This window comes from Penicillium maclennaniae (assembly GCF_028827695.1).
Source record: "Penicillium maclennaniae strain IBT 15551 chromosome Unknown utg000008l:1.0-3552695.0:1.0-3555053.0, whole genome shotgun sequence".
NCBI lineage: Eukaryota > Fungi > Ascomycota > Eurotiomycetes > Eurotiales > Aspergillaceae > Penicillium > Penicillium maclennaniae.
In genome coordinates, this window is record NW_026623220.1 from 1901745 (window position 1) to 1924359 (window position 22615).

General features: G+C 50.6%; 9 protein-coding genes across 9 annotated transcripts; 4 read left to right on the forward strand and 5 right to left on the reverse strand.

Annotated features, from left to right (window-relative positions):
* Nucleotides 1-174: 174 nt before the first annotated feature.
* N7477_009691 (uncharacterized protein) lies at nucleotides 175-711 on the forward strand (the record flags this gene model as incomplete). Its single annotated transcript, XM_056971352.1, has 1 exon — nucleotides 175-711. One exon carries the CDS (start codon nucleotides 175-177, stop codon nucleotides 709-711), a length of 537 nt encoding a protein of 178 aa, XP_056818331.1.
* Nucleotides 712-1098: 387 nt separating this feature from the next.
* Nucleotides 1099-2049, reverse strand: N7477_009692 (putative HIT finger domain protein; the record flags this gene model as incomplete). The annotated part of the gene is made up of 1 exon (XM_056971353.1): nucleotides 1099-2049. One exon carries the CDS (start codon nucleotides 2047-2049, stop codon nucleotides 1099-1101), a length of 951 nt encoding a protein of 316 aa, XP_056818332.1.
* A 323-nt stretch (nucleotides 2050-2372) lies between these two features.
* Nucleotides 2373-2874, reverse strand: N7477_009693 (uncharacterized protein; the record flags this gene model as incomplete). The annotated part of the gene is made up of 3 exons (XM_056971354.1): nucleotides 2373-2453; nucleotides 2559-2664; nucleotides 2750-2874. 3 exons carry the CDS (start codon nucleotides 2872-2874, stop codon nucleotides 2373-2375), a joined length of 312 nt encoding a protein of 103 aa, XP_056818333.1.
* A 355-nt stretch (nucleotides 2875-3229) lies between these two features.
* N7477_009694 (dopey family protein) lies at nucleotides 3230-9123 on the reverse strand (the record flags this gene model as incomplete). Its single annotated transcript, XM_056971355.1, has 8 exons — nucleotides 3230-3843; nucleotides 3890-4499; nucleotides 4561-6032; nucleotides 6089-6318; nucleotides 6370-8591; nucleotides 8643-8765; nucleotides 8845-8969; nucleotides 9033-9123. The coding sequence occupies 8 exons, from the start codon at nucleotides 9121-9123 to the stop codon at nucleotides 3230-3232; spliced, it is 5487 nt and encodes a 1828-aa protein (XP_056818334.1).
* A 292-nt stretch (nucleotides 9124-9415) lies between these two features.
* On the forward strand, nucleotides 9416-11504 carry N7477_009695 (guanine nucleotide exchange factor MON1; the record flags this gene model as incomplete). Its single annotated transcript, XM_056971356.1, has 4 exons — nucleotides 9416-10025; nucleotides 10087-10943; nucleotides 10997-11417; nucleotides 11470-11504. Coding segments are annotated over 4 exons (1923 nt in total), but the record flags the coding sequence as incomplete, so codon positions are not given.
* Nucleotides 11505-11657: 153 nt separating this feature from the next.
* On the reverse strand, nucleotides 11658-13472 carry N7477_009696 (proline iminopeptidase; the record flags this gene model as incomplete). Its single annotated transcript, XM_056971357.1, has 9 exons — nucleotides 11658-11969; nucleotides 12028-12124; nucleotides 12178-12316; nucleotides 12370-12390; nucleotides 12441-12605; nucleotides 12659-12744; nucleotides 12815-13059; nucleotides 13143-13378; nucleotides 13430-13472. The coding sequence occupies 9 exons, from the start codon at nucleotides 13470-13472 to the stop codon at nucleotides 11658-11660; spliced, it is 1344 nt and encodes a 447-aa protein (XP_056818336.1).
* Nucleotides 13473-13862: 390 nt separating this feature from the next.
* Nucleotides 13863-15347, forward strand: N7477_009697 (pyridoxal phosphate-dependent decarboxylase family protein; the record flags this gene model as incomplete). Its single annotated transcript, XM_056971358.1, has 1 exon — nucleotides 13863-15347. The coding sequence occupies one exon, from the start codon at nucleotides 13863-13865 to the stop codon at nucleotides 15345-15347; it is 1485 nt and encodes a 494-aa protein (XP_056818337.1).
* Nucleotides 15348-15446: 99 nt separating this feature from the next.
* Nucleotides 15447-17584, reverse strand: N7477_009698 (putative Kelch repeats protein; the record flags this gene model as incomplete). The annotated part of the gene is made up of 3 exons (XM_056971359.1): nucleotides 15447-16880; nucleotides 16929-17074; nucleotides 17140-17584. 3 exons carry the CDS (start codon nucleotides 17582-17584, stop codon nucleotides 15447-15449), a joined length of 2025 nt encoding a protein of 674 aa, XP_056818338.1.
* A 373-nt stretch (nucleotides 17585-17957) lies between these two features.
* Nucleotides 17958-22608, forward strand: N7477_009699 (uncharacterized protein; the record flags this gene model as incomplete). Its single annotated transcript, XM_056971360.1, has 4 exons — nucleotides 17958-19921; nucleotides 19966-21862; nucleotides 21915-21993; nucleotides 22049-22608. 4 exons carry the CDS (start codon nucleotides 17958-17960, stop codon nucleotides 22606-22608), a joined length of 4500 nt encoding a protein of 1499 aa, XP_056818339.1.
* Between the last annotated feature and the right edge of the window lie 7 nt (nucleotides 22609-22615).

Consider the following 22615-nt stretch of genomic DNA (forward strand, 5'->3'; position numbering starts at 1 on the left):
TATAAGAACGACCAAGTCCCAGCTTTCCAAAAAAAAAAATCAATCATTGTCACAACCAGCAGCCATCACAGCAACAGCCAAATAGGACTCTCTTGCTTTGAACATTGCCCTGTCGCTTTCACTTTCTTCATAAACCACCCCCTAGAACTGTCCCTGGAAACATCACAGATCAAAATGTCACACATCGACCGAGACTTCGTCGACATCTACTGGATCAACTGCAAAAGATCCACCAACGGCACTACCCACCGAATGATCGGTCTATTCAACCCCGGTGCAGATCGAGGCGCCTGGTATCACTGCCAAGGATGCCCCGGTGCACGCCAGCCTACCTATCAGTATGAAAAGAGACTCGACAGCTGGTCATTCGAGAGCACGCAGCTAATATCTCGCATTCCAACAATAGTGGTCAATCAAGTCTTACAGCAAGCCGAAGCCATCCCACCTCAGAATTGTGGCACCTGGGCCATGTACTTGATTTTCAGACTCGAGCGAGAGGGGTTAGTTCCTGCCGGGAATTATGATAACTTGCAGAAGAGGTATGGGTATCTTCATCGGGATGAAGATTTTGGTCCGGGTACTATGAGCTCAACTCCCTGTGGTCGTCGGTCTCAACGAACTCCGATGCCTCAGCAGATTTGGGAGGAGGGGCATCATAAATCTCAGGTTTCTTATGATTCCAAGGTAGAGAAGTGGCTTCGACAGATTTAGAGGGAATTCTGGCACCACTGAATGCGTTTCATTACTTGGATTACCTTGAATGGCGATATCGCAGAGTAGCTCGGTTAGGAGGTTCTCTATGTTTAGATGTTTATTTGGACGTTTTGAGAACGTTATTCAGTATGTTCTTTCAGCATTATTCATTTTTGTATTTGACTCCTGTATTTTAGAATGACACTAGTCTTACTTTAAACTTTTGCACTCCGTCATTTCAGATCAAGGTGATGCTTAGCAACTACTTCTGGTCCTAAGGAGGCGAACACATACATAGACTTCAATTGTCTATCTTCACGGATTCTCTGTCTGGCTTCAAAGTAGAAAACAAGCGAGACAGTATCGATATTTGAATTAAGTATTGTACAAATTTAGCCATTAGAGTCATACAGTCGTAAAGAAGAGAACAAAGCCGAAGCTAGTCTCAGTAGTATACAAGCGAGCATTCGTCCCAGCTCTAGAAGAACGCTCCACACCGAGAGTCCTCATGCACTCGATAACAATCAAGTCCACACGTCCGCAGATGACAGCTCTTGCACCGAATCTTGCCCCAGTATCCACACATGCAACAGAACGCTCGCGGTGGCCGTGCGGACATTGGTGGTCCCGTGCGCGAAGCGTTGTAGGAAGAGGTGGTTCGGCAAGGAGCCGCTGCATGATTCGTTCAGATGGCATTGTTGGTGCGAATGAGCGTAGCAGGGGATCGTTATCATATTCCGTCTTGATGAGTTTCGGCTTTGGTTCATCATCAGCGTTCTCGGCTTCGGCGTCTGTCGTTTCGATTTGGGAGGGCGCCGGTGTGGGTGTTGAGGCAGCATTCACTGTAGCAGCTGTGCGCTTCTTCGATGCCGGCGTCGAGGCCGGTGTTGAACTTCGTCTCGCTACAGCTACGGCTGCAGCTCTGCTCTTGGCTGTCGCCGCGGCCATGTTGCCACTGCCCAGTGCTGCACTAACCCCACCTCCTCCAGCGGCGATTGCGGCCTCCTCATCGTCAAGGTGATTTCGGAATGTCTTTTGGGATTGAAGGATGCGGCGCACGTTCGAGGTTGTCTTTGCTCGCGTGCCGCGCGAACCAGCCTCCTTCGCTTGCTTGACGGGAATGGATATTTGTACGTCGCGTTGGTTTTCACGGTCCAGCTCAGCTAGGTGGCGGACGATGGCATTCGCTCGTCGCGAAGAGATGTCGCCGCCTTTGCCGGCATCGCGGATGCCGCGTTTGCGGCCGAGTGTCGGGGCCATGGCGGCTTTGGAGGGGTCGAAGCCCCGGTCGGCCACATAGGTCCAACCAGGCTGGGCGGCTGCCCCGGAGTCCGGGAGGAGTTCGACGCGGAACATGGCTGGATCGGATGTGTAGAGATGGCCGAGGATGGAATGCAAAAGTTGTTGATAAGTGACGGTGTTTGTTCTGTTTGCATCGATTGGGAGCTCTCAAAGTTAAGTAGACTGGGCATCATATGATTTCAGGAACAAGGAGAATATCACATTTTTTTTTTGAAATACATGTTCTGAAGCCTGAGTCCATAGTGAAATCGCCTTAATAGATTGCAGTAGTCAAATGATGCCAAGTTCAGACTGGTTTGCCAGCAAAGAAAAGGTCCCTAACACCTCCAAATGAAAGAATAAGTACAATAACGTAAGAGATGACATCGTAGTAGAATTTATTTCTTCTGCAGGCCGTTGACCTTGCTCTCCAGCTCGGTGATGTATGACTGGAGCTTCATGGTAGCTGTTTGAAGGGCCTATTCGTATACAATGATCCCGCCCCGGAAAGTCCGGAGAGAGAACATCCTGCAATTAGCTTCCAAGAAATGAGATGCGAGGTACAGAGTGATCGAGAGACATACACCAATGTCATCAGACAGCATCTCATTGGCGACACGGTAGTCACCGAGGATATAATAGTAGACTGACGCGCCGGCAACAACGGCGCCAGTGAGGAAGCCGAAGACACTGCAGAGAGTTAGATTCCGTTTGTATAGATCGGTCATGCACAGCAAATCAAAGCGCAAGGCACCGCAAGAAGATCGGTACATACCCTCCTCTAAAAGCCCCTACAGGCTTGCGGGCAGGTAGAGCTGCGGACTCCCAGCGGGGACGGGAGACCGAGAAAGGCCGGGCGACCACGCGGCGCGGTAAGAAGAGCTTTGGACGTGCAATCATTGTGATGGGAGATCTGGGATAATCAGGAACGACGTCCAAATCGGAAATCAGCGAAGGTCTTACAATCTTGTAGATGCGCGGTGGCGGGGAGTGAATCGGGGAAAGTGACGTTGCTAGACGCGGAGGTCCGGGGTTCCGGGCGCGGCGTGGGCCTCGCTTTTCTATACCGCGATCCTGACTCGCCAGTCCACAACAATCCAAGTATAGTCCTAAACACTTATCCGCGATGTGATTCTCCTCGGATCGTGGAGTCTTATGATCCGCGGAAGATCGATACGAGTCAGCGTGGACAGTGAAAAGATGATGAATTGATATTAAGACTACATATGCTTCCACTGGAACTCGCTGCATGGCTTCAATTTGCCATCGTGCTCTCATTGAAGAGATCCGCGAGCAGGTCATCCCGGCACACGCCCAGATCCACACTTTCCATTCCATAGGTGCTCTCAAACGCGTAGATACTCAAACGGTCAAAGAATGGTCGCAGGACCCGCTCAACAATTTCGTCCTTGGCCGTTTCGCGGATTCGGTCGGAGGTGAGCCACGGCCGTTTGAGGGCGCCGCGTGATGCAGGCTCGGCTTGCTCGTGTGTCACGGCCGGCGAGAGAACGCCGCGTGGCCCGAAGCTTTGAGAGATTTCGTCGGCAAGAGCAATAGGTTCCCAACGGTCGGGCGGGTAGACTGCGTCGATGGTATCGGTAACAAAGAGCCATTCCAAGAGTTGGAAGTCGTCCGGGGCGATCACTAACAATGTGTCGAGCAGCTTGCACGCCTGAAGCAATGAATAAGGGCTGTAAAGCTCGGACTGAGAACCTCGCGGAACAGCCGATATAGCTTCCTGCAGCTCCATGTTGATCAAGGGCCAGAATGACGCCATGGTGGAGGAAGAAGTAGTGAGGGCGAGGGCGCGCAGAACCATGAAGATCTCGGCACGCGTCGCGGAAGATGGCGATGAAGAGCTCGTAGCGGCTAGGAGGTCCTCCAGCTTTTGAAGTAGACCTGGTAGCTCGCCCACAAAGTAGTCCTCGTTGGCGGGAAAGAAGAAGCAGGGCGATGCGGCGAAGGTTAAGTTGGGCCTTGCGATCGGCTTCCAGCCGCGCTGCGGAAGCTCCAACACCGAACATGATTCCAGCTGCACTTGGCGGCGGAAGTCGACCCAACAACTCAGCCAGACGCTCCTTGTCGGCGAGAACCCACTGCCGTAGAAGATCCATCCAAGTGGCCCTGACCATTTCCACTTGTAGGCCGAAGAAGCGCGGATCATGGAATGCATCTGCAATGTCTTTCTTCCACACCTTGGCTGCTGCGGGCACCTTGGCCATCTGCTGTAGTAGAACCATGACGTTGCGGTTGAGGTTATTGGGAAACAGACGGGAGCGAATGAGAGGACCGATCACGTTGGTTGACACGCCGCCGATTGCGGTATTGATGCGGTCTGAATCACCCAGAGTGGTGATAAATGATGGCATGGAGACTGCAAGAATGCTCAGCATGTCGTCGGGTCCGGTGTGTGAGACTGCTGTCTGATCGAAGTCTACAGACGATCTCGCCATGAGGCCGCTGTCCTGATTGAGGCCAAGTGGCTTGCTAGTGAAGACGGCTGTCAAGAGTCGGAGAAGCACTTCCTGCAGGTGGCGTGGTCAGTCAGAAACAAAGTGAACTTAGTCTACGAAGAAGTTGACTTACCCCCAGTTCCTTGCGCATCCGTCGGTCCTCTCCAAACGTGGTATTCTCCAATTTTGCACCCAAGATGGCCGCAAATTCGATGAGTCGCGGAAGGATCTGTCGATGAGGGAAAGGGTTGCTCAGAACGTCACGAAGGAAAGTTGTGCAATCGGACCAGATCTCATCCAAAACGTCATCGTCCAAAGAGCGTGCATAGGCAACCAAGAAGCTGGCAAGCTCAGATTCAGAAAGGCTGGATGTCAATGAAGACTTGCGATTGTTCTCCAGTGCGCTTGGGTTGGTACGCGTGTAAATGGCGTTGAAAACGGCTGGAATGGCATTCTTTGGACGTGATCCATCGAGAGTATGCAAGAGACTGAAGATGAGTGTTGCAGTCTCCATGTCAGACTTAGTCCACATCTCAACTAGCGTTTCGAGGCATTCAAGTGCTTCAGCAGTGAAGAAATGCTCCAATATCCGTCGTGATCTGTTTCGCATGCGTAGCGATGTATATTGGAACGATGCCATTGACTCGGAATCCGGAGAAACTCCACTCTTATCTCCAGCACCCCATGCCCAAATAGAGAAGCAAAGGCGAACCGCGTCCTGGAAGCAGAGCAGAACAGTCAAGCGGTCATTGGCAGTGTTAGATCGACCCTGATTGCTATCTGAGTGAAAGACTCCTGAGACCATATTTCCAAAGAAGCCCTGAGGTTGATCCGGACTCTTGACCGCAGGTACATTAGACTCTTCCACTAGAAGGCGTTCGTGGGCATTGGCGATACAAGTTTCGAGACCCGTCAATAAAGCAATAGTGACATGTTCAGACCGATCCTGAGGCCAATCTTCTGTTTGCTGGAATGCGAGCTGAAGTCTTCCAAAAGATGCTCTGATCTCTCTACAAAAGCACTCAACAAGCATTAGAAGGATCTGGAAAATTTGGCCGGAGTAGAGAGGAAGAGCCTCACAAAGGAGTCCAATCCACTTGTCGACGATGTCTCGAGATCGAGCTGAGCTTATTCCCTTCAAAAGACAATCTAGAAGCCGCTCGGGTGGACGAGGAATCTGAGCCATTGAAGACTTCCTCTCTGGCTTGTCGCTGTTAAAGGACAGTATTGAAGGACTTTTCAAGCGTTCACGAGAGCCAGCTCTTTGATGTTTGGGCCGAGGAGGCGGTGGTGGCACATACGCCTGAGCGAACCGCACCTTAAGAGCGGCGAGTAATGCATCGATTAGTGCACCTTGTACCGCAACGCTGCCACCGTCAGATGCAATTAGAAGACGTTCTACTAAGAACTCATCAAGTCCAGATTCGACAAGATCCTCCGCGCCCGGACCTAGGAGAAGCTGTCGCATGAGATGCAGTGCATCTTTCTGTAGTCTCTCTCCCTCAGTGCTGACTGGTGGAGGGGTGAAGGTTGAGGATTGATCGCTGATGATTCTAAGAGACGCTTCGAAGAAGGTTGCATGAAGACTCTTCCCGCTCGAGTTATCTGCTTCTCGGGTCAGTCGCAGAATATCTCTCGTGTAGAAAGAACTAGAATCCTACCGTCAGGCTTGACTGTTTCAGGGCGGTTCTCAGCGTGGCTCACGGTGTGAGACAAAAAAATGATCCACCCGTTGTGCGAAAGAATAGAGATGATGTTAGAAGCCGTTCGCAACAAGTAATAGCACTCCTTGTAATCTTCCGGAGAGATAGAATGGTTATCGTGGATTGCTTCACCGTGGAGGTCACGCTCCAAGAGTTCTTCGAGTTTAGAAATGATGACATGGAAGATCCTGGAATACAAGATGAGCCTTTATGCATGACGCCCCTCGGGGTTTCCTTACTTGTGAATTGTCGGCAGGTCTTGAAGCCACTGCTGGACGCTCTGAGAGACATCGCCAGGCCCTTGGGACAAAAGATCCAAGACAATAAACAGTGGACGTTCAATCATAGTACACTGATAGGAGAACAATGATCCTCCGACGTCTATGACTTGCTTCGGGGGCTGTTCATGCGCCCCGTGGTGACTGTGATTCCACAGAACATAGAACTTCTCTGCCTTCTCATCCGAGGATAGATGATACGCCCCCGCAGCCCCAGTGCTTACCATCAAAGAAGTAATCGAAGCCTCGACAAGATGGTCGACCCAAGAGATTGAGTGCAGCAGCCACAGACACCGCACAGCCTCCACATGGAACTTTGGGCTTGATGGCGACAAATACTGCCACAACTGTTCGACCAGGTTGGGAATGAGATCACACGCATCCTCATAGCTTACATAGAAGCCGGGGGTATGGATGAAAAACAAATTTGTTACAGAAGAAGCGATCGTGGATATGACGGCGAAAGCCGCAGTCGTCCGGTTGATATCCTTGGTAGCTAGCTTTTGCGAAATTGCTGCATAGAGTTTTCTGTCGCGAAGGACGCGCGACTTCGGAAGCCTTTGCAATAATGTCACAAGAGTATTCAGCTTTTCATTGAGAGAAGCGGTGCCATCATCGCCCTTAAGGGCTCCAATGCAAAGATCATGGGCCTCCCGGATGATCATCTCACCGATCTGCTTGGGGGCAAATGGTAGGGGTGGAAGATCAAGACTGTTTTTGCTGATCTCATAAAACTGATGCACTTTCTTCATTATATCGGCATTCCTGGCCTTGTTATCAGCGGACGATTTCTCCTGGCCCGTCTTTCTTGAAAAGACTCTTTCTGTGAGCAATGGTGTCAGTGATTTTAGCACGGCGTTCAATGCGTTAGACACAGCCTGCTTGTTGAACTGAATGTCCAGTGAAGTAACTTCGCTCATTTTGACAAGCACTGAAAGGGTCAAGAGAGGAACATGAAGATGTATCATATCCTCTTCTCGCACGTTGAAGTTTTCAAGGATAAATCGTGCAAGATCCAAGTTGCGCATGACTTGATCACATTCATGTTCCGCATTCTTGGAACGGAAGTCAATTAGGTGCAAGAGCTCGGAGAAGATGACACTGCTTTCGACGCCATCGAAAAATGCACTTGCACTGCGGAATACTTCCTCGAAGTGGCCCTTGGGTGCAACTTTCTCGAATTCCTGGACGCTATGCATGGTAGGGAGGAAAACGGCTGGGACGATGTATCCGCCGATCTCCCAGCGATCCATCAGAGAGAGTGAGATCCGGAAGGGCTTCGTCCGTTCAGAAGGGGATCTAGAAGCTTGCTTGATCATTTTGAGAAGACCGTTGACCAATGGCTGTAAGCCAACGCGACTGAAATACTGAGATTGGGAAAGTTCCCCTCCATCAATAGACGACGAACGAGCAGTTTCCGATGAGAATTTTCGACCATCAATCGACGAACGCTCATTAGCTGGCTCTGGTCCAAGGAACCATGACCAAAGGCGGCGGTTCAAGCTCATATCACGCCGGGCAACCACGCCCACAGCAGATATTATCAATGTTTCAAGATCTCCGTCTGCAAGTCGAGTCTGTAAAATCGGAGAACTCAGAGGAAGATGGGTCACGAGTAGATCGAGGAAATTGCGCTGAACAAGAAGCTGCTCATCAGACAGGCCTGATGCGAAACAGCGAATCAAGAGGCCCGGCTCAGGAAGAATTACTGAATCGGCTGCAGCAAGCATCTGCGGCGGTATGTCCTTAATATCTCCGGCATCGGCCACACTTGGTCGACGATCTGCGATTCCTAGCTTTGGAAGGTAGCGGTTCAAATATGCCAGAACGCCGAGTCGTCGGCTGGAGTTCGTGATTGAAGCCAGGAAAAGACATTGCCAAAAGTATTGCCCAGAAGCGCCTGCATCAGCTGTCCTCTGTGTCTCGAGGTGTCCGGAGACATCGCGCAGCTTGTTGAGAATTCGTAGCGTCAGTTCAAAGTCGTCGCTTGTCTCCTCTTCCAGGCCAGGAAGCAGGGCCAGAATAATTGCTTTCAAAGCAGGGCGGATAGCCCACGGCTCAAGGTCAACAATGTATCCTTCCACCAAAGACAGGAAAAGCGGTCGAACAGAGAGCGAGGCGAAGGTCAGGGTGGGTGCAAGGCCAGGTAGATACAGCGGAAGGTCATGCGACAATCCCTCGAGCTAGTCTGAGTTTAGTCAAGTGTCTGTGGCCTGTGTATCCATATTCCGTACCTTAATTAGGCCAAATATGTACGTATAGACCTCAAGCGCCTTTTGGTGGACGCCCGACGGCAACGACGGGTTCAGGCATTGAGCAAGCCGCTTCGAAACCAGCAGCTTATGTGGGACGACTGGCTGATCGGGGGATGTGTTTGGAGTGCCTGAGCAGAGTCAATAAGTGAAACATCAATCAGATTCACTTGGGCCAGCCGACCTTTAGTAGGCGACTGAGGAAGGAGATGTAGTCGGCCCATTCTTGGAGGGCGTTGTCGAACAACGACAAGGCTCGCTCGACGCTTGACGCATAGCGGCGGTAGGTCTTGTCTTTCTTTAGAGACCCTAGAAGTGAGATTCAAGGTCAGACAAGGGTTGCGATAGCGATGAATTGCGCACAGAACGGACCTTCCTTGCCCTGGAGGCGCGGGCGCGTAAAGGAGCTCTCGGAGCTTGCGGGGGAGTCCGACCTCGGAAAGGCACTAGGATCAAGGCTCATGGTGCCAATGTCGTACGTCAAATTGATTCAAAGGCCGCAAGCTGCACTCCTTCATTATTAGGACATTGAGTCAGAGCCCTGGTGAAAAGGGCGGAGAGAAGTGACTTGAAGTACGAAAGGGCCACGCAGGCGGCCACATATCGATGTTTTGTCCGCCTTGGGAAGCTCCCGCCGATCGACGTCAGCGCTTCAACTCAACAACTCCCCAGGGCGAGTACCGAGAACCCGTCCTTGGCCCACGATATCTTTACTGAATGATGCGCGTGAGATAAGCTAATGCCCCGCGCCCAGCGACTGCGTTCAGAAGCGCACGCCTATAGCGGGGATGACTACACAGCAGCCCGACCAAAGCGACAGTCGGGATGAACATGTCGACAGCCCCTCGGTGGCTCCGTCGGAAATCAGCCCACCGCAAACGAAAAATAGGGATCGCAGTCCCATTTCAGAGGGTGTTCAACCTCCTCTACCCCCACGGCCAAACACATTGAACCTATTGAACGATGAAACGGCTTCTCGGGCCAGTCTACAAGCCGAGGCTACAACAGCTGTTTCTCGGGCAGAGATTGGTACTCAGACACCGGACACTGGAAGTGCTCACTCCACTTTAGCTGTCCGTGGCTTGTCGCGTGGCCTCAGAGCGAGAGCAAGCCTGAGCCACCTGGCTAGTCCAAAGGGAAGTGAAGCCGGAGACTCAGCGAGTATTCGGAGCTCGATTCAGAACGGCGATGTAGGAGATGTCGAGGCTTTGTTCAAGGATTTTGACACAGCAGTGCCCGGGGAGCATTCAGACACCGCGAGCTTGCTCCATTTCCCTGAATTTCCGGCCGATGATGTCGACGACGACGATTTCCTGAGCGAATTTGAGCCCGTCGGGGAACTGAACGAAGAAGCCGGCAATGAAGGTAGGTTTTTTTTTAAACATACCCGCGAACTTTGTCCCGGAATAGAGCTAAACAGGTGTAGATTTGCTTCTTCGTCGATGGAAGGCGAAGAAAAAGCACTACCTCATTCTCTCCGCGGCCGGCAAGCCAATCTGGACTCGCCATGGTGATGGTGGACTGATATCTACGTATGTTGGTATCATCCAGACTATCATCTCCTTCTATGAAGACGCGGGTGATCGACTACGCAGTTTTTCTGCAGCAGACTCCAAGTTTGTTATTTTGACTCGCGGGCCCCTCTACTTCGTGGCCATCAGCCGGATGATGGAAAGTGACAATCAGCTCCGCCTTCAACTTGAAGCCCTGTACATGCAAATTCTGTCCACTCTGACCCTACCCTCTCTTACACACCTCTTCTCCCTTCGACCATCCACCGACCTGAAACGACCACTTCAGGGATCAGAGACACTTCTGTCCTCATTAGCAGACAGTTTCACACGTGGGTCACCGTCCACCCTGCTCTCAGCTTTGGAGTGCCTCAGGATTCGCAAAGTACACCGCCAGTCCATTAACAATGCGCTTTTGAAAACCAAAGCCAGCACTCTGCTTTACGGTTTGGTTGTCGCTGGCGGACGGCTAGTCAGTGTGGTTCGCCCTAAGAAACACTCACTTCATCCAGGCGATCTACAGCTTTTATTCAACATGATTTTCGAAGCCGACGGCGTCAAGGCCGGAGGAGGAGAAAGTTGGATTCCTGTCTGCCTTCCCGGTTTCAATAGTAGCGGCTACCTATACATGTATGTCAGCTTCCTTGATCTCCGAGATAATGTCGACAAAAATGAGGCCATCTCCAAAGATGAGTCCGTCGCCATCGTTTTGATAAGCCCGGATAAAGAAAGCTTCTTCGCGATGCAAGGAACGCGCAACTCCCTTGTCGAGGTTAGTACAATTCTGTATTTCCGTCTTAGTGGCTAAAGCTAATAATCAAACAGCAAATGGAGAAAAATGGTAGTCTCAAAGTGATCAGAGCCGCCATCAATCAAGGACGACCAGCCACCACTGACATTGTCCCTGGGTCTGTTCTACACCATTTCTTATATAAATCGCGTGCAAACGTGCAGTTTACCATGTCGGCGTACGCCCCTGAATTTATATCAATCTCTCGACGACGAAAATTGATGTCAATATACAACAACCTTCATGAGAGTATCCACGTCAAGAACACCAGCGTCAAGGTGCACCACTGCGTCTCACGATCAGCAAGCTCGTTTGCTTGGGTGACCCCGGTGTTCGAATTTTACTGCGTTGCCGAACCCAACGCGAATAGAAACGCGCTGGTACAAAGCGCGACCAAGATTGCCCAGTGGGTACATCAAGAAGAAGAGAGACTTTTCATCATTGGCGGAGGTGTATGTACTCTTCCGTGTTGCATCGACCTCATGTACACGCTGATCATGATCTACAGGTTTTTTAACGTGCAGGAAATTTTACACACATTAGGGAAGAGATGGCATTTTTGTACATATTTGCCAACAAATTATACCCAATCCGTTCTCTGTACATTGTCACTTTCAATATTGACCTGAACTAAGTCTTCGGGAGCTTAGACTGAAGTTCCTAATGCATTGCAAAATGGTAGAGATGTGTATGAGTCTAGTCAATAGAATCATCGCGAAGGTTGAACAACTGGCGTATGAGCTCTCCCGACTTGCTCCGCAAAGCATCATGGTACATGGTGTTGGTGATGAACTGCTTTGTGCCTTTGATCTTGGCAGCAGTGTCGCATGAGAAATCGAAAGGCACATACATGTCATCAATGTAAATAGCAGCATAGACTGGCACTTCGTTCTTGGCCAGCTGGGCTTCATCATAAAGGGCAGGCCAGTCACTGGTAGTAGCGAGGATCTCGGCGGTCTCTCGGATTTCCTTGAGCTCCGAGTACGATTCAAACATGTCCTTAAAGACCTGGACATTATCGGAATTTGTTAGACCTGAGCAAATTCACCATCGATGGGGCACTGACCATCTCTCCGGTAAAATAAACCTCGGGCTCAGTCCCATTGAGCTGGAACCGCGGATTCTCGGCACGGAGCCTGTCTGCCGACCAAAGTGAGGGCTTACTGTTTTCCTTGTCATCGAAAGACCTAAGAAGATGAAGAGCGGTTTTTCTTACCCTTGGCAGTAGATCACCTCGTGCAGAATGGCATAGAGAACATTTTTGTCCATTCCACCATTGCTGTCGATCAGGGCAAGGGTGGGAACAGTCAAAGAGCCGAATATCTCTAAGTCGCTCCATGTTCGAAGAACAATTTCTAAAACTTTGAGTCAGATTGCGCCGGGCCTTGCCATTTCAAGAATAGCTTACCATGCAAACTTTCGACACCGCCTGTTCACGATTAGACTCAATGTATCTATAGGTACAAAGGAGACTCTTACCGTGGAAGCCGAGAATAATGCCAAGTTGCTGGAAACGAGCGGGAGTGAGAAATCCAGATGCCAAGGAGATCTTGTTTTCAGTCAGGTACTGCATGATCTTCTTGACTCGCTCGACATCCTCGGGAAACTTGGCGTAATATGCCTGATTCCTCTCGATAACCTTCTCTATCTGCGTGTTAATGTGTTGCTGTCCTGCTTATCGATAATAGTGGACTTACCGTAGGTTCGCTTATAGACAGGATCTGGGTGGTTGACCATTGGGGGCAACCCACCACAGTAGAAAGCTTCCTTCAAACCCTCAGGGCTGAATTGACACCAAAAATTAGCAAGAGATTCCATAGCTGTAGCAGCTTATCTTCTTTCCACACACACACAATTTGGACAAATAAGTGGTAATGCAAAAGCCACCGAAGCTTTGCCCGATAATGCTCCATTTGCGCTGATCCTCGGGATAATCTTCAGTCAAACATTTACGAACAGCTTCACAGTCATAAATAATGCTGTCTGCGCGGAAATGCTTCAGGTATTCTGCCTGCTTAATGGCGTCTCCGTGGCGAGCTAGGGTTCCAGCAGTAATGGTTGAGCTCATACCAGTGCCGCGCTGGTCCAAAAAGAGAACCTGTTCTATTCTGTTAGATCAGACCGAAACTTCCATCCAAGCAATACAACTTTAGTAGATAAGGCTGTGGGTGGGGCACGCACTTGGTAGCCCTTACTGAGCGCAGGCTCAATCCAACCGAAATTCTGCGGTGCAGCACAACCAAAGCCCGGTCCACCTTGGAGGTAGACCAGCCATGGAAGCTTGGCCTCGTCCTTGGTGGCTTCCACGGGTTTATTTAGGCGAGATACACTGCGGGCAAACAGTCTCAGTGTCCCGTCATTTGGCTTGCTGTAGTCGATTGGAACATCGAAGAACAGCTCGGCCACCCGAAGTTTCCCTGGAAGCTCATTAGCCCAATTCCGCCGGATGACATCCGATCGGCACATACCGGGAACGTTGTGGAATCGTCTATCAATGAGTTTCGCAGCCATTGCGGAGAATGTTGGGGTCCGGAGAGTTGCGTCGTGGCGGAGAGACGGCACTAAACCTCCCCAGCCACACCGCACCAAGGCCCCTGGGCCTTTCAAGGTACCGTTACCGCTGTTCCTGGCTCGTATACTAGGAATATATGACTCCTATGACTTCAATCGTCTCTAGCACCACTCAATTACTTAATTTCCAATTCTGGTGTTTTGTCCGTCTTACAAGATAAGCTCCAAATTGGTATCCACCCTGGCCTTTTTGGACAAGTCCAACCGAAAGGATCCCTTAGCCTTTCGATCTGGGAGTCATCGCATTGCAAACTCCGAGCTCTGTGAAATCCCGATCGGTGTATAAATTAGCTGGGGCCTATCTGAGATACGCCTCCATTCAAATTCGGAATGCCCGAGAAGCTATTGCAAAATCTATGGAAGGTGGCCCAAGGCAAATGGGAATCGGGCGTCCTTCCTAGCGCCGAGAGCTTGGCCAGAGCCCGAGCGTCTCTACCTGATAGTCTTTCCAATGCAGGTGTCAGTCTCGATTCTGTTCAGAAACATATCCTAGATGATATAGTCCCCGCCTTCAATGGAGGAAGCATCAGCCCCAACTATTATGGATTCATCACAGGCGGGGTCACGCCGGCAGCGCTCTTCGCTGACAATGTCGTGTCTGCCTACGACCAAAATGTACAAGTTCATCTTTCGAACCATTCCATCGTCACTGATGTCGAGTTCCATACGCTTGGTCTGCTAGCAGACCTTTTTCGACTGAACCGTTCCTCATGGCATAACGGGACTTTCACGACCGGCGCTACGGCGAGTAACATTCTCGGTCTTGCCCTTGGGCGCGAGTTTATTCTCCAAAAAGCCGCCGAAAGGAAAGGAAGCCCGGTATACAGTGTTGGAGAAGAGGGCCTATTCGAGGTATTACATGCTCTCAGTCTTTCAGGCGTTCAAGTGCTGTCAACGCTCCCTCATTCTTCTCTTGTCAAGGCTGCAGGTGTTCTCGGCATTGGGCGCGCCAATGTTCGAAACATTTGTCGTGCTGATAATGCACTTCATTTTGACATTGACCAGTTGGAGAAAGAGCTTGCACGGACGGACAAAGTCAGCATCGTCGCTGTATCCTGCGGAGAAGTCAACACTGGCCGATTCGCTACATCTGGTATGCAGCAATTGGCTGAGATTCGTCGGTTATGTGACAAGTATGGCGCTTGGATCCATGCTGACGGTGCATTTGGAATCTTCGGTCGAGTCTTAGATGACAACCCGGAATTCGCAACTGTCAAGAGGGGAGGAGATGGCATAGAATTGGTAGACTCGATTACCGGCGATGGCCACAAGCTCCTGAATGTACCTTATGACTGTGGCTTCTTCTTTTGCCGACACCCTGACCTGGCTTTCCGGGTCTTCCAAAACACGAATGCGGCCTACCTTACTGCAGCGGCATCCGATGGGCCCTCCATCCCATCTCCTCTGAATATCGGAATTGAGAATTCTCGGCGATTCAGGGCATTACCCGTGTACGCGTCTCTCCTTTCATATGGCAAAGATGGTTACCGAGAAATGCTGGAACGTCAAATCCGACTTGCCCGCGCCATCTACGATTGGGTCTTTGAACACCAGGAGTACATTCCGCTGCCACAGACAAATTCCAAGACCGAGCTGTTAGACCAAACATTCATGAGTGTCTTGTTTCGGGCCAAGGAAGATGCTTTGAACAATGAGTTGGCGAAGAAGATCAATGACACCGGCAGAATGTTCGTTTCAGGGACAAGCTGGGATGGGGCCCCTGCTTGTCGGATTGCCATTTCCAATTGGCGAGTTGATGTCGAGCGAGATTTCAACTTGGTGACAGGTGTGCTGGCCAAGGTTTCTCAGAGCTAGTGTCTGCAAGACTTTTTGTGAATATGTACTTAATCATCTAATCGTTCATATTGAAGGGAATTCAAGATAATACAAAAGAGACCTTTTTTCCACTGTAAATCACCGACGACGACCAGCTCCTCCAGCATTTTCGGCACGGTCAGCGAGAGTGACGACCTCGCCAATGCCAGCCGCTTCTTGTTCATCCTCTAGCGCCATGATCTCTTCACGGCTATCCCACCACTTCTCTTCTGCGATGTCAAAGGCGAATTTACGCAGCTCTTTGATGGTCTTGCCCTCAATCTTACCCTTCATAGTCTGAGTTTCGATACCAAGCTTCTGCCATTCTTCCGATGTTCGGTTAAAGAATTCACGGAGACTCTCGAAGGGACGAGGAAGAGGGCGGCTGTCTTCAGGTGCATCTGACTCTTGCTCCTCGACGTCGAGCTGCTCCATGCCCTGTGTCACTGATGGCACAGTCACGTCTGTGGGAGCAGGTGAGCCTGTGTCGAGAGACATGGCATCGCCATCGTCTTCTTCCATGTCCTCGTCGTCATCTTCATCATCATCCATCTCCTCATCACTGTCCTCGGCTTCCTCCAAGAGGTTCCAGTTTACGGGCTCTCTGTAGAAGATCTCCTTGACTCCGTCAAGCTTGACCAGATCAATGGAGTACATGTCATCGAAGGTGAATTCACGCTCGCCCTTCTCAAAGGTACCGCCGTAGATGAAAAGTGTATCATCTTGCACTGCAAGCTGAGCGTTGAATCTCCGGTGCGGCATTTCAAAGCGAACAATCGCTTGCTTACTGGACTCGACAGGCTCCTCGGTCTTGGGTGTACTTGATTGCATGAAGTCATCATCGTCATCATCATGGCGGATGCCACCCTTCTCTTCCAAGGCCTTCAGGTTAGCCAGGAGCTCTTCCTCGGTCGCCTTGCTTCTGTCACGGCCCTTCGCGGCCTGATTCGCCTGTTGCTTCTTACCAGGTGCGCGAGGGCGGCGCAAGCTCATCGGGAAGAACCGGTTGCGATCAGTGGTCCAAGCGAGCAGCGTATCAAAGAATTCGCTCTCAATACCCTCCTCAGTCAGCTCGACGTCATGGACACCGCCAAACATGATACCACGACCCTTGTGGTAGGCCATTGTGACACCGGCGCGAGCAGGACTGGGCGTGTTGGCAGGCTTCTTTCGCCGCTCCCATCGAATAGTAGGGCCAGTTGAAGCTGCCACGGACTCTGATTCAGGAGGAGTGATTCTCAAGAACCAGGTGTCCTGGTGGACCATCGGGCGGAGCGCCATCTTTTGGGGACCGCCCTTGCCCTGCTTACCTGTGCCAGTAGTGGTCTTCACGCGAGAGTAGCCACCGTAGATAACGGCACCAGTGTCGTGAGGTAAGAGTGAAAATGATGAGCGAGGATCAGGTTTCTGCGCTGCTGCTGACAGAACGGGGTTGAACCAGATAAATTTGTTGCAGTCATAGATCCACAGGTCCTGCAGATACTTGGTCTGCTGAGATGTGTCTTGAAATCCACCAAAGAGGATGATGTAGTTCTTAAAAAGTGTCAGTAATGGTAGTTTAGAGGAAAGCAATACATTTACCTTGTAGTAGGTCATCCGGTGACCACTTCTAGCCGGAGGCGTTTTCCCCTTCGTTTCAAGACGGGTCCATTCTCTGGTAGTAGTATCCAGGTGCCAGAAGTCATTATAGTGATAGAAGGTACCCTGTTTCGGCGAAGAGAACTCTCCTACTTCATGTTAGACTCGACCCGGAGAAGCTCGAAGCTCAAATCTCCTTAAATGGTGGTCTCACCTCCAAAAAGATACACACCACCGGTGTTTCCTCCACGACACCAAGCATGACCACTTCGTGGCAAAGGGCTATTTGGACTTGTGACTTCTCTCCATTCGTCACGGTCAATTAGATACACGAACAGATTGTTGAAGAATGTTGCATGTGTGCCGTCAAAGTACTCTCCGCCGAAAAGCAGCAATTCATTCCGGTTGGACGGCGATGCTATGAAGGTAGGAGATGATCTTGGAGACGGAGGCTCGGAAGGCACTTCGGTAACCTTCAAGAACTTGGCCTGCTCCTCAGCGTACTGAGCGAGGATAGCATCAAGATCTGCATCCTCGACGTCGCTATCGGCGTCCTTGCCCTTGGCCTTGGACTTTTTCTCAGATTTAGCGGACTTTTTAGAAGCCTTTGCCGCGACCCGGGCCTTGTGCTCGGCGGACTTTTTGTCCTTTTTGCCCATAGTTGAATTAATGTGTCAAGGCGAATTTTTCACGAAGCTTCAACAACCTCCGCGGGGCATAAAAAGGTTGTCCCCACATAGATATGCGCCCTTTAAATGTGGTATTCTTGCTCCCCAGGTTTACACAGAGTATATAGCATTGAGAATAGAGCTACGTACGGGTCTTCAGATCAAAATTCATCTTTTCTCTCAATAATTAACTTTACGAACAACCATGTTATTATTTGAAAGATCAACAGTTGATTCAACGTTGTCGCCCAATCCGCTTATCAGAGGCTTTGACCGCTCACGTGCAAGACGCGTCGATTGCCTCGCGACGACGCGGCAATTCGACAATACGACAACGAGAAGGCCATGAGTGCCATACGCCCCCATGACGAAGAATAATCTTGCTTCGCATCTGAAATGGCTTTTGAATCAAGGCCCTTCTCTCTACCCGACCTTGACCACCGATACCCCTCTGGTCGAACGCGACAACTGTGTGTCTCAACAACCAACTCCGCCCTCCGACGAAAGTGACGAACCAGATGAGATATTTGAGCATTGCAATGATGTAACGGATGAGAACATGGCAAGACTTATGCTTGCACCGCAATCGGCGAGCAAGCCTCGTATGCTCAGCCACCCCGACAAGTCAATCGAGAGGACGCTTTCGACATCGAAGAAGCTCCCGTCTTCGAAAAGTGTGGTCCAAGGTACAAGAACTGGCGATTTGGCCGAGAGTTCCATAGCTGATGCGGATGTTGGAGAAACAGAATCTTGTTATGAGCCAACTTCATCTTCGAAGTCCATTCGACCCAAAGCAACCCCACTTTGCTCAGACCCAAAGATCGAGACTTCCCCGTTCGATACCATTGATTCGATCGATCTGACCGGAGATTTCAATCAAATGCCATCTTCAACGATGGCCAAGTTAGGACTGCCGCGTCGACTATGGACCGAGGAGGATGAAATCCGAGATCGACCCAACGAGAAACGTGGGAAGAAACGAACGAGCGAAGAATTTACATCTGATCTCTTTGCACCGTCAAATTACGCTGCTAAAATGCGGACGCCCTCAAAAGATAGCCGGCCCTCAGTGTCGACTACTGCAGAGTCTCTTTCTGCGAGGAGTGAAGTCAGCCGAAAGAGCCCCTCTCAATCAATGGCGCTTGCCCAGCCGAGCTCTACCAAAACCCCAACGAGTAGTCTCAAGCAGGTCATTTCCGACTCAGATGAAGAAGATGACCCATTTGACGTGAGCTGGCTGGCCAATGACGGGGTTGAGGACATGGTTCTAGATGCCGACCCAGGATTATATCCACGTCTACCGCAAATTAGCCCCGCCGAGAGTGAAAAGAAGAAAAAGACGAAAATCGAGAAGTCCACTTCCAGAAGCTCACCATCGAAGACTGTTGTGGACACTATAACTACTCGCAAGGAGTTCCAGCCTCCGCAGCCATCACCGGAACTGAAACCACCCAGCTCTCAGAAAAAGGCATCTCCGAATGTTTTGCATTTTCTTAGTTTATCGGCCGGCACTTTGCAACTTCTAACGTCAAAGTTGAAGGCAACTCTACAAAAGAACGCGGAGATTGTTTACGAACAAGCGATGGAAGGTCGGCCGGCCCCCGATCTGATTGCCGAGAACAAGGACCTCGTTTCCCAAATTCAAGCCATCATGACCTTGCAAGGATATCGAGATACCCACAGAGACTGTGTCTCTCGCAAAGAGAACCTCAAAAGGAGTCTGATGCAAGCTATCTCCCAAGGCTTGGACCCAACAACGATGCCGAATGAACTTGCACGAAGTCGCGCAGTTGAGGCGGAGCTGGAAGAGGTCGAATCAAAGATTTGTGAACTATTACCTCGGGCCAAGCTGTTGGATGTTGGCCACGAGCCAGTGTCGGAAACTCATAGCTCTCCAAGGAATTCTACTCGAGCAATCCTGCCTTCAGAAGGGCAAGAGGCTTTCTCCTCTTCACGAGCATCACCGCCAGCATCGACAAGGCCAGCCCAAAGAGTAGAAATCACCCGAGAATCGCTGTCTTCAACGAGTCCCAAGAGACACAAACAAGGCTCTGTCATGGCTTACAATGATGAAAGTCATATCTCTCGAAATATGGGCTCTCCGCCCCCGCCAATGAACTTCGAGGATTTTGACTGGAATGCCAGTGATGATGAGATGCTTGAGGTAGCCGGAAGCTTTGACAATGGGCCCCTCGTGTCTGTCAGCGAACAGCCTAGCCAAACCCGCAAGGTTTTCGCCGAGACCTCCGGAAACTCTTCGCGCATGCCCCGCCAAAGAAATCACCGGCTCGCAGCAACTTTTGGTCCAACCATCCATGGTCCCATGAAGTAAGAACTGTTCTCAAGGATCGTTTCCATCTTCGTGGGTTCAGACCAAATCAACTCGAGGCCATTGACGCTACCCTTGGCGGGAAAGACACCTTCATCTTGATGCCAACCGGCGGAGGAAAATCATTGTGTTATCAGTTGCCTTCAATTGTGAACAGCGGCCGTACACGCGGTGTAACCCTCGTGATCTCTCCCTTGCTGAGCTTGATGCAAGACCAGGTCGATCATCTGCGGAAGCTAAACATCAAAGCCTTTTTGATGAACGGTGAAACAGAGCAAGCCCAACGCTCATGGATCCTCGGTCAATTATCCAGTCATGGCGGTGAAGGTTTGGAATTGCTATACATCACGCCGGAGATGATCAACAAAAATCAAACTCTGGTCCGAGCTCTCGAAAAGCTCCATCACCGCAACCAATTGGCACGTCTGGTTATTGACGAGGCACACTGTGTCAGTCAATGGGGCCATGACTTCCGACCAGATTATAAGGAGCTGGGAGAAGTTCGAGCCAAACTTCCTGGTGTGCCACTCATGGCTTTGACAGCTACGGCTACAGAGAATGTGAAAGTAGATGTCATGCACAATCTCAAAATGAGCGGATGTGAGGTTTTTTTGCAGAGCTTTAATCGTCCCAACTTGACCTACGAAGTTCGACCCAAGGGCAAAAATGACGAGGTGCTCGCTAGCATTGCCGAAACGATCAACAGCACTTATAAAAATCAGTGTGGAATTATTTACTGTCTCTCTCGCAAAACATGTGAGAAGGTTGCGGAGGACCTTCAGAAGAAGTACAACCTCAAGGCAAAACATTACCATGCAGGTATGAATCCCAGTGACAAGGCCAAGACGCAGAGTTCTTGGCAGATGGGTCGGTGCCATGTCATTGTTGCCACAATCGCATTTGGAATGGGGATTGACAAGCCCGATGTGCGCTTTGTTTTCCATCACAGCATCCCGAAGAGTCTGGAGGGCTACTATCAGGAGACTGGACGTGCGGGTCGAGATGGCAAGCGATCTGGCTGCTACCTCTTCTATGGATACAAGGATACCGCCACTCTCAAACGCATGATTGATGCTGGCGAGGGCAGTTGGGAACAAAAAGCCCGACAAAAGGCTATGCTTCGCAACGTGGTGCAATTTTGTGAAAACCGCAGTGACTGTCGACGAGTACAAGTACTTGCTTATTTCAATGAATACTTCCGGCGAGAGGATTGTGGCAATGCCTGTGACAATTGCAAATCTGATCTAGTGTTCGAGGAACACGACTTTACTCATCATGCATCCTCCGCCATCAAGATTGTGCGACATTTCCAGTATGACCTGAAAGAGAAGGTGACTGTCCTTTATTGCGCTGACCTCCTGCGTGGAGATCTGAAAAGAGCCAAATCGCCGTCCCACAAGCAGATACCTTGGTACGGCGATGGGTCTGATCTTGATCGAGGAGAAGCAGAGCGTCTTTTCTACCGGCTACTGGGAGAGGACGCGCTTGGCGAAGATAATGTCATCAACGGCAAGGATTTTGCTGTCCAGTATATCCTGCTCGGTCGCCGTGCGACGGAGTATGAAACTGGTCAGCGAAAGATGAAGCTGCAAGTTCGCGTGTCCCCGAATGGCAAGACCAAGGCAGCACGTCCAGCACAGAAGTCAAGACGGGGCAGTCAAGGGTATCCTCAATCTACGATGGTCTCTTCTCCTATTCAGTCTGCCAACGATCGCCGCCAGGCGCGTTCCCGGCAACGAAGTGCTCGTGTTGATCATTCCTCGGCCGATGAAGATAGCGAAGGATTTGAGCCAGTTCGAGTGGTTGGAAAGCAACGACGTGACAATGCGCGGGAAATCGGTCCCCCGATTACTAGTGATCAAAAGATGGATCAACTTGACCATCTTCACCGCGCTGTCGTAGAGGACTTTGAGGTCACTGCTAAGCGATACCTTCAAGATGTAAGACTTTCAAGGTCTGACTTGCCTACTTGATTTCTGACCATGTTGCTAGATTGTTGTTGAGAAGGGACTTCGCTACCAGCCATTCCCCGATTCCATTCTGCGCGAGATGGCCATCGGGTTCCCCAAAAGTGAGTCGATTAATGCCCTAGAAGTCAACGCGAAGTCAGACTAATGCTCGTACAGATCTTTCAGAGCTTGCTGCAATTCCGAACATCGATCAAGACAAGGTCCAACGATATGGTCGCCAGATGTTGAGGCTAGTCGATAATGCGAAACGACGCTATGCCGAATTGACCCAAGACGCGCAAGATGCCGATGCGAATGGAATTGTGCCAGATCCCAACCATCACAATGTCATCAATCTCAGCAGCAGCGATGAGTACAGTGATGATGATGACCTATTCGTGGATCAAGCTTCCAACCTCGATTATTCCATGGAAGATGTTCCTCCCAACGAAGACATCACTAGCCGCTATTTCCCTCCTCCACTATCGCCGGGCTTTGACCCTGGAGACGCCATGGAGTCAGGCGCTACTGCCTCAGGCTCCAAGGCACTCTCCAAGCGTCCATACACTAAACGTCCACGGGGCAAGAAAGGTGCTTCTAGTAGTGGTGCCTGGAAAGCGAAGGGCCCCAGAGCAAAATCTAAGGCCAGTGACCGTGCCCCAAGTCGTCCTGTTGCGCCGAAGAAGAACGTCAAGGCGAAGACCCCCAAATCCACGATTGGAATGATGCCCATCTGACTTTGCT